This window comes from Gymnoscopelus microlampas (assembly GCF_963454915.1).
Source record: "Gymnoscopelus microlampas genome assembly, chromosome: 3".
Taxonomy (NCBI): Eukaryota; Metazoa; Chordata; class Actinopteri; order Myctophiformes; family Myctophidae; genus Gymnoscopelus; species Gymnoscopelus microlampas.
This window is the reverse complement of record NC_139940.1, coordinates 52,140,885-52,150,884: the sequence shown is the minus strand read 5'-3', so window position 1 is coordinate 52,150,884 and position 10,000 is coordinate 52,140,885. Positions and strand designations below refer to the sequence as shown.

General features: G+C 39.0%; 1 protein-coding gene across 1 annotated transcript in view; it reads right to left on the bottom strand.

Annotated features, from left to right (window-relative positions):
- Positions 1–7,546: 7,546 nt before the first annotated feature.
- LOC311042604 (CD209 antigen-like protein C) overlaps positions 7,547–10,000 on the bottom strand; it is a 2,795-nt gene continuing 341 nt past the window's right edge. The window contains exons 3-7 of the mRNA XM_084053425.1: positions 9,704–9,814; positions 9,235–9,303; positions 8,301–8,443; positions 7,987–8,093; positions 7,547–7,874 (exon numbers count right to left, since the gene is read on the bottom strand). Coding sequence (XP_083909551.1) covers positions 7,757–7,874; positions 7,987–8,093; positions 8,301–8,443; positions 9,235–9,303; positions 9,704–9,814 — 548 coding nt within the window. The 3' untranslated portion in view covers positions 7,547–7,756. The remainder of the gene's footprint in view (positions 7,875–7,986; positions 8,094–8,300; positions 8,444–9,234; positions 9,304–9,703; positions 9,815–10,000) is intronic.

Here is a 10,000-nt window from a genome sequence, read left to right as displayed (position 1 = left end):
CCATTTATTCTTAGGCCTTTCACAGCAATCGGACACTGCATTCATGATTTGAGGCATTTTGTTCCAAAAATGAGTTTTGCCAATGGGAAAAGGGTGGCATTTCTTCCTCGGCCTAGTGTGAATGTGCGTGTGAAATTTCACGGAAAACGCAAGCTGCGTGCATAATTTGAGGCATTTTGTTCAAAACTGACCAATCCTGCAAACTTTGGAAGGCAACCTTAGGCAATAAGGATGGAATATGGGAAATCGGACAGATCCGTGTTGATCACATGACTATAGAGATACTGTGTACCGACTTGCATGACGTTTGGATAAAATCTGTAGGAGTAATATCAAAAAAATTGGTTTTGCACAAATCGGCCTCCTGATGGCGCTATAACAGGCCCATGTGAGAAATGTGGGGCAGAGGTTCTGAAGTGGCGTCCAGGGAGTGTGTGTGCACAGTTTCGCAGCAATCGTGCCAACGGTGTTGGAGATTAGCTGCTCGCAGACGGACAGGATGGACGGATGGACGGACGGATGGACAGGGGGTAAAACATACTCTCTCGCCATGCCTTTCGGCCTGGCGGAGACAACAAACAAACAAACACGTAACCTAAATAAAAACAACAACAATACATGCAGACATAAACTGTGTCAAGGTCTGCTCCTCTGTCACTGGTCCTGTCCTCCAGGAACACTTTGGCACCTTCCGCCCCATCATCCTTTATCCATAGACAGATGTGAACCACATTCCTAGGTGTTTTGAATGAAATGTGATTCAAATCTGATTTCTAAACATCAGTCTGGACATCAAGCCTCAGTCTGGACACTCGTCGTACGATAGACGATCTGCAAGCTCACAACACGTTGTATGGCGACGTGTTGGCACTCTTATGAGCATGTATATCTGCTATTTTCAGTCGCAGATATGATTAGGCATACACATTGTCCCCCTTCCCCTGTTGCCTTAATAAACAAAACTCTGATTATTTCTCCCCTTCAATAATTGGTCCTTTGCTGCAGCAGTATAAGAAGCAGTATGCGTGCAACCAGTATGCTCGCAATGAAACCCATTTTGTCAGGTCTCGCTAGGAAGCGCCTCACTAGCCAACACACGAGGGGTTGGGGTGGGCTGAAACCAGCGCACCCCGAAACAATAGGTTGAGAATTGATTGCATGAAACAATCACCTGTGCATCCAGTCTCAATGTTGGTAAACAAATAATTGGTCTATAGTGCCCCTGTCTGGTCCAGGTCATCCCATACACACCGCGTGGACACCCAGCTCAACACAACCATGAGAACCATAACCGGACCACTCCCCTATGTTGAATGCACTTATTGTAAGTCACTTTGGATAAAAGCGTCTGCTAAATGACCGTAATGTAAATGTAATGTAATGAGACAGTGGTCTACGCTCAATAGATTCAGGACTGGACATGACCCCTGCTTGGCCGGCCTTCACAAATGGTGCAGTAGTTCTAGCCCACTGTGTGCTTGTGGACAGTGGTGTAAAGTAACTAAAGTAAGTAAAGTACATTTTGGGGTATTTATTTTACTTTACTGGAGTATTTCCAATTTTCAGTTCTTTTACTTCTACTCCACTACATCTCAGAGGCAAATATAATACTTTTACTCCACTACAATTATTTGAAAACTTGAGTTACTAGTTACTTTGTAGATTTTGATTATTATTACAAAACATACATTAACCACTTCAGCCCTATATACATTGCGGTAATTTGAGAATAGCCGATCTACACGTTTTCCACCACTGCTTGTGGAGAGGAGCAAACAATGGAGCACATCATTGAAGTTTGTCCTCTCCTAAGACTGAAAGGAGGACTAGTCAGCTCTGGGTTCTCCCTAGGTTGGCAGAGGGAGTGTGGTGCCCAGGATTACTTAGACAATTGGCACTGGGTGAAAAAAATGGGGTTACAAAATCGTGGGATAACATTTTTTAAAGTATAAAGAATGTCTTTCTGTCCTTCACATCTCTACCGTTCATATTTGACTTCATACTTGCTATCATAAAACAACAGTCAGCTAGCAAAGCTTTAATTGTTAACACTCTTTAAACAACTTTACCATCCAATACAAAAGCCAGGAATATAATGATATCCTCCTGGAATGAGGAAGTATCTGCCTGCCTGTCTGTCTACCTGTTTAGAGTGTGTGTGTGCATTTGTTTGTTGAAATGATGTTCGTAAATTAATTGATATCAGAGCGCTATGAAATGGGATGACTTGTTATGAATGCAGGTGCATGCATGAATAAACGATGGAAGTCAGGCTGTATCTCATTAGCAATCACAATCAAGCAGCACCAACAGGGTGTAACTGTTAGATATTAATAACAAATTATGGCACAAGGGTGACTAGAATGCATCACTGGGGGTTTAACCCTTTAAGACCGGGAACGCATCTGTGTGTCATTTTAAGATTTCTTTGGATTTCCAAAAATAGCAGATATACAAGCTCATAGCGCGGTGCCGAGTGCCGCGCTATGAGCTTGTAGATCTGCTATTGTTTTTTAAATCGTGAACATTTGTGAAAATCTTTGAATATATACATTTTAAAGCAATTTTTTTTACTCTGTTACAACTTCTGGGGGTCCCTGAAACAACATGTTTTGAGATGGGGTCCATGGCCAAATACATATAATCTTTGAGAAATTATAGCAATACGTTTTAAAAATATGTAAGACATTTGTAGAATCCCCAGAAGCAAAGATTTGAACACAAATGTTCGCTTTAAAAATATATATATTCAAACACACACCACGATTTTCCACAATTTTTCCAAATAATAGCAGATCTACAAGCTCATAGTGCAGCACTCGGTCCAGCGCTATGAGCTTGTATATATACTATTTTTGAATAGCCCTAAGAAATCTAAAAGTGACACAGAAATGCGTTCCCAGTCTTAATTGGATAATAGGCTACATTGCACCATTTGTATTACATCATGTGTGATCTTCTAGATAAGCATTCTTACGCTCACACTTCCAGCAAAGCATAAATGCATCATCAATGTTTATTGCAGCATTAGCACACAACCCTACCATGTTGCTGCTCAAGAGAGGGTGTTTTCAGAACAGATAGACATCACACTCATGGTGTTACACCAAAATACGTATCGTAACGTAACATAAATCACCAAATGAACACCATGCCAAAATGCTACACATAAAGGCCCACCACATAATCCCCCAATGCACTCCCATAGTTAAATAACAGTGTTCAGGTGTAATTTCCTTCCTGCCACCAAAGTGCATCATGGGAAATCAACAGAGATTCAAGAGTAGAGACAAGATTGAAAATGCTTGCAGGCCTATAAGTCTAATTGTAAGACAATAAAAGTGTGTTTCAACCAGTAGTTAAACTATTTATGAAATGATCTAATTTAAATTCCACTATCACTGAAAAAGATAATGTTATATGCTGCAAAACTGAATCCAAACTATATATCGACTGATTTTGCAGATATTGAATAATTATCCCAAACTATAGCTGTTCAACTTTATGCCCTATGTTATGTCCCATGGTATCTGTTGCGTAATGTGTCCTGTGCTGTTTCTGCATAATCAATGTGCCAGGCAGGAACACCTAGAAAATTGGCACCGGGTGAAAAAAGGGTTACAAAATCATGGGATACAAAAAAAATGTATAGATAGATTGTTCCTAGTTAATTCAAAACATTATAACTCTCTCTGCTTTCTATTTATGTGACAATTTGTGATGTGACATTCATGCTTACTCTGCTTATTCTGATCTCACACTTATAAGTCACTCTGGATAAGAGCATCTGCTAAATGCTTAATTGCAAATAGTAAATTGTATAGATCTTTTATAGACCAGCTGTCAGACAAACTGTCTGTGTTTCTCCTCCCTGACTGTCCCCTAGCTCTCTCCCGACGGACATGGCTACTGTCTGACGCTGGACCACAACTTGCTTATTAATGGTGATTGGTGAATGAATGATAGATAGTCTGCCGCTAAGTAAATACCACTCCATGTTGAAAGTTGAGAATACAATGCAATTATATTAGGTGATATTATGTTTAAAGGTAGGGTAAGTGATATATTTTGGTTAAAACAAACGTTTTTTTGTTAAAAGGTTAAAGCACTATATTCTGATAGTAATCATTGCTATAGAGTGTTTGTTCAGTAACAGGAATCTCCCTGTCTCTCCAGCTCTTTTTAAACAGAAAACACAACATTTCAGCCAATCAGGAGAGAATATCAGCTTAATTCTTTATAGCGTTCCAGTTCAAATTTTGTCTGCTCATTTCATTGTGTCATCACTTCCAATTTCACTTGTTTAATCAGTGTAAGTGTCTGTGACACTTGTTCCTTTTAACTTCAATTTTCTTTAGTTTGAAGTTAATTTGTTATTTACTTCACTTATTTTTGTTTACCTTATTTTGACACTTCCTGCGTATTTTGGGCTACTTTTATTTTGACACTTCCTGTTACTCCGCCGGTTTTATCTGAGGCATCCTAGCTTCACTCACAGAACAGATCCATTCACTGCCGGTCAGGCCAGCTATGTAAGTCATAGAGGTATAATATAATATACAGCAACGAAATGATCCTTTGAGTTACCTGAAGCCAAGGTGGCTTTGTATGCAGCCCAGTATATATCACCCCTGGATAGCGGAGCGAGGTACAGGAGTGTTCTTTTGTTTGTTTGGATTTTCTGATTTAATTTGGGATCTATTAATTGTTTGTCTGATTTTCGATTTGGTTATGGTACATTTTTGTTTGGTATTTGCATTTAGAAATGGGTTATTACTTCACTGAATTATATCAACTTTAGATTAACTATTTTATTGTTAAATTGTACTTTGAAAGTGATTCTTTGAAATACACTGATTTTATTGTTGAATGAAACTATGAAATTATTTAATATGATTGTAACAGTATTTATTTCTATTTTTTATAGTTTTCACAGTGTTCGAACGAAGCTTCATTCTATGTTGAAGAGAAAAATAAATACACCTGTTCATATCCAAGGGCCGCTACAATCAGTATCCTGATTCCTGACTGAGTTCTCTACCCTGATTGGATGAAATCGGTATTCCGACCTGAAAATGCATTTTCTGTTTATTAAAGAGCTGGAGAGACATGGAGACTCCTGTTACTGAACAAACACCGTAATAATTACAATCAGAATCTAGAGCTATTTAACACTTATTTTATCCAAAGAAAATCACTTACCCTCCCGTTAATATACTGTTTCGTTTTTGTTTTTTAACCAGAAGAGGGGGAGGGATGCTGGTGGTCATGTGGGTGCCTCCGTGCAGGGCCAGATCCTGAGTCCATTGGCCCTTGCATGGGTCTGAGACTGCCTCAGCCAAATGCATGATGGCGGTGACACAGCCGGAAACACACATACACTGAAAGTACACTCAACACAACTGCATGCTATTCAGATTTATAGGAAACCACAAAGACAAAATTAATAGCCTTTAAAAACTGAATACACAGCACTTCACATTCAATTCAAATAACACATACTCAATCAGGCACAGACTGGCCATCGGGAAGTTTATGGTGCTAAGCTGTTCTCTTATGGTGCTATGGTTCTCTACTGATTCTTCGGCTTAATTCAGCCTCTTTGATAACAAGCCAAAAAGTAGCACTTTTAGTGCTATTTAGCACCATTTGTTTTTGTGTCAGATATGATCTACTGGTTGACAAATTTTAACATGAAGTGGGTGCTCAAATTGACCGCTAACGTAGTCATACTTCTCTCTTTTGTATCTTTTTGTCAGCAGTTTCCTCCCACAGAGTGAAGAAACTAGTGAAAAAATACAGTATGAGAAAATACTCACATTTTCTATTCAAGTAAAAGTATCAATAATGTAGAAATACTCTGTTACAAGTATAAGTCTGGAATTCAAAATGTACTTGAGGAAAAGTAGAAAAGTATCGGCATCCAAACGTAGTTTAAGTACTAAAAGTATGCATTGTGAGGTTGTAGATCTGCTATTTTCAACTGGTTGAAGTGCTGTACAATATGATATGAACATGCTCATCCTGCCCCGTTCTTCTACACTTGGGTCCTTTCCACACATTATAACAAACAGTAGAAATGCATCTTTTTAATTGTGCCCTAAAAGTGTCTAAATTTGAATTATTTATGTAGGGCAGTTCTATCTATAAAGTCCAGTAATGTGTGTGTGTGTGTGTGTGTGTGTGTGTGTGTGTGTGTGTGTGTGTGTGTGTGTGTGTGTGTGTGTGTGTGTGTGTGTGTGTGTGTGTATGTATGAATGTCTAGACTGTCAGTCTTTCACCTCCAGAACCGTTCATGGGATCGACTTGCTGTAAACATGTTTTTCTGTAATTAACCACATGACCTAGCTTCCTTCTTCTGGTGAAATTGACTGCTTCTGTAACTTTACTACTTCTCTCTTTTTTTAAAATCTTTTTGTCATCAGTTTTCTCCAATAGTGTAGTCCAAAAATGTTTACGTTTCACAAAATCTTAACTTCATTTCATCCACTGTGTGCTGTGTGTGTGTGTGTGTGTGTGTGTGTGTGTGTGTGTGTGTGTGTGTGTGTGTGTGTGTGTGTGTGTGTGTGTGTGTGTGTGTGTGTGTGTGTGTGTGTGTGTGTGTGTGTGTGTGTGTGTGTGTGTGTGTGTGTGTGTGTGTGTGTGTGTGTGTGTGCGCGCGTGCGTGCGTGCGTGTATATATATATATAACAAGAACAGTAATAGCATTGTTCAAAATGTTTCACAATTTTTAAAAAATAACGAAAATGGCTGATCTCAATCATAAAAAAAAGAATACAACGCACTGACCAGCACCTTCTAAAAGTGGCCACTGTGCAGTCATTGGCCATTTCTCATAAGTTTTGATGGGCAGTGTCTATTTCTTTTTTGAAGGCGGCTAGAGTGAACACACCTTAAGGATACATGCAACGTCCTTTGAATACCTAAACAGTAATAGCAGATCAAATTGTTCATTAATAGACTGGATAAATGCTATTGTCAAGTAAAGCTTTATTAAATACTTCTACTGCTGAGTTTACAAAAAAAACTGTTTACAAACATTATTAATGAATCAACGTAGGTAACAGTAAAACTGACTGTACTTAAAACCTCATCAACAGTATACCAACAATAGAAGATATAAAGGCATAATACAAGCAAAATAGCAAAACACTGTTTTGCAGAATAGAATAATAAGAGTAAAAAGTAAACAGAAGAATCTCTATAAACATGACCTGTATTACTCATGACAAAAAACAACATAGCGTCTCTGTTTGGGTGTCCAAAACTGTTACTTTTCAGGATTCAAATTTGAAAGTACCAAACGTGGCAGATCTACAAGCTCGAAACGCGGCGCGATGCTTTTGTGTGACGCTGTGATCAAGTAGGGCATTAATTTATAAATAAACACAAAAGTTGGAATATGGAGATAAGAGGTTTCTGGCCGACAACAACGATAATATTATTGCTGTCGGGCAGAAACCTTGTTCAGTATGTCCAAAAAGGCTGCTTTAAAAAAAAAAATAAGAACCTTAATGGATCCAAGAACACAACCCGTCATGTCGCGACCTGAGCTTGTAGATCAGTTATTTCAGCTGAATCTTCACTCCAGAATAGGGATGCTGGCTTAAATGTGATTACAACAATTTGTATTTCTGTTCAATTTATTTTGTTCTCTTAACATTTTCACTACATATCACTATCTTGGAAAAACTTTGTTTAACTTGACAAAGCAGAACACTAAGCTGCAGTTTCACCGATGAAGTTAAGAGAAACATCATTTTTCACAAATTCGGAAGGCGTTAAGTATACATTTAGCATTAACCCATTCTCCTTTAAAGTGTACTGCACAGTTGTCTTCTTCATTGTTACGAGTATATCCACTGCCCCAGTACCTGCAGTGTAAACAACAAACTACATGAGGCATTTTAATCACACCCACTCAGTCCCTCACATACGGTGAGTTTAATAGAATGACAATAGAAAAGCGTGTATGAAATGTCTCACTGTGTTGTCAGTGGTGTTCCGTCCACCCATGTCCAATTGCCTGTAGTCCTGTTCAGACCAAGCCATGATCCAAATCGATCCTCATAGGTCAATCCCCCGATGAACTCCTGATTGTAGATGATTGAAACGTTCAGGTTTTCACTATAATCAGAATTACATGCAACAATGTGTATGATGGACACACACACACACACACACACACACACACACACACACACACACACACACACACACACACACACACACACACACACACACACACACACACACACACACACACACACACACACACACACACACACACATACACAAACCTGTTCTTCTTGACTGTTAATGATCACCAAATCTGCTCCTGTCTTCAGACATAGCTCTCTATGTTCTTCCCAAGTTTTCACTGCAGCAGATTTGTAATAACAGCTGTCTCCAAACTTCATCCATCCACTGGAACATGACTTGACTAAACATCAAACAGGAGTTTTACTTTTTTTCAATGCACTGATAATCATATATCTAACATGTAGAGTAGTTATAATAATAATAGTCGTCAGAGATATAGTGGGGGGTAAACCTATTAATTCACGTATTTATTAATTGAATAAATAGTGTTTCTGCTCTTCCGGAAGATCTACATATATGTATGTTTAACTAGTATTTCATGAACTCTAAATGCCACTCACACTTCCTTGACAATAATTAAAATATCATTCAATAACTAGAAAAGTGTGAGCACCGGTCTCCACCAGGCCATGCCTATACCCAGGGACCGCAGACTTTGGAATGCAGTCATAGCCAATTGGAATGTGATCTGAAAAATCTGTCTGACTCATACATCTTGATCACATGACCCCAGAGATAATGTGTACCAATTTGTGTGAGTTTTGGACAAAATCTTTAGGAATAGAAGCAAAAAGTATGTTTTGAAGAATAGTTATAGGCCAAAACGTGAATGTGCGGTGAATGAGGCATATTTAAAACATGAAGGGGGACATTTCTTCCTTGGCACACACACACACACACACACACACACACACACACACACACACACACACACACACACACACACACACACACACACACACACACACACACACACACACACACACACACACACACACACACACACACACACACACACTAACAAACGGACGGACAGGAGCGAAAACATTGTCTCGGCCACGCCCCCGGCCTGGCGGAGACAATAATAGACTAATACACCTGCTGTCTCTCCTTTAAGCTGGTTTACTTTACTTTGCAATTGGTCTCTCTCCAGGGTCACGTTGTCGTACTTTGTCTGTAACTCGTTAATTGCTGAACGATCTGCAAAGTACCAAAAGTTGACAATTAACACAGTTGTTACTACTGTTCATCATGAGATCAAGCATATGTGTGGAAAGGGAAAACTCAATTATCCTGATCAGGTTAGTTTTTATGTGAGTGCAGGCGGTGCTTGACTTGAACTCGCTTTACGTGGACTCGACTACAACCCTATAAGGAAATGTCTCTGTTTGCTCCAGATCACACCTAATTTTAAGACTACACATACGGATGCTAAATAGGCAAATGACAGTTACACTAACGCTGCTTTGAGCCAGGTGGAAGACAGGTCCTAGGCCTCAACATGTACAGTATAATAAAGTACTAGTGAACCCACACACTATCACAATTGAAGCATCATTTTGTTGTTCATGAATTTGACCTTTGACCAGTTGATACTCACAGTACATGGATACGCCAATGATTCCTGCTGCTAGTAGAACACACAGCACTGTGACACACACTGCACATGCTCTGAAGCTGCCTCTCTTAACGATGATGGCTCTCTGGACAACTGGAGGATATTAGTACAGTAGAGTTCAAGGTAAGACTGTATATTAATGCATAAGCGCTTATAATGTATTATATAATGCACATATAAGGCATTATAACACTCGTTATACAATGTTTATAATCATGCATAACAACTTATAACAAGGTTTATGAACAGGTTATGTTCGCCCTGTACGGTTACACCCAA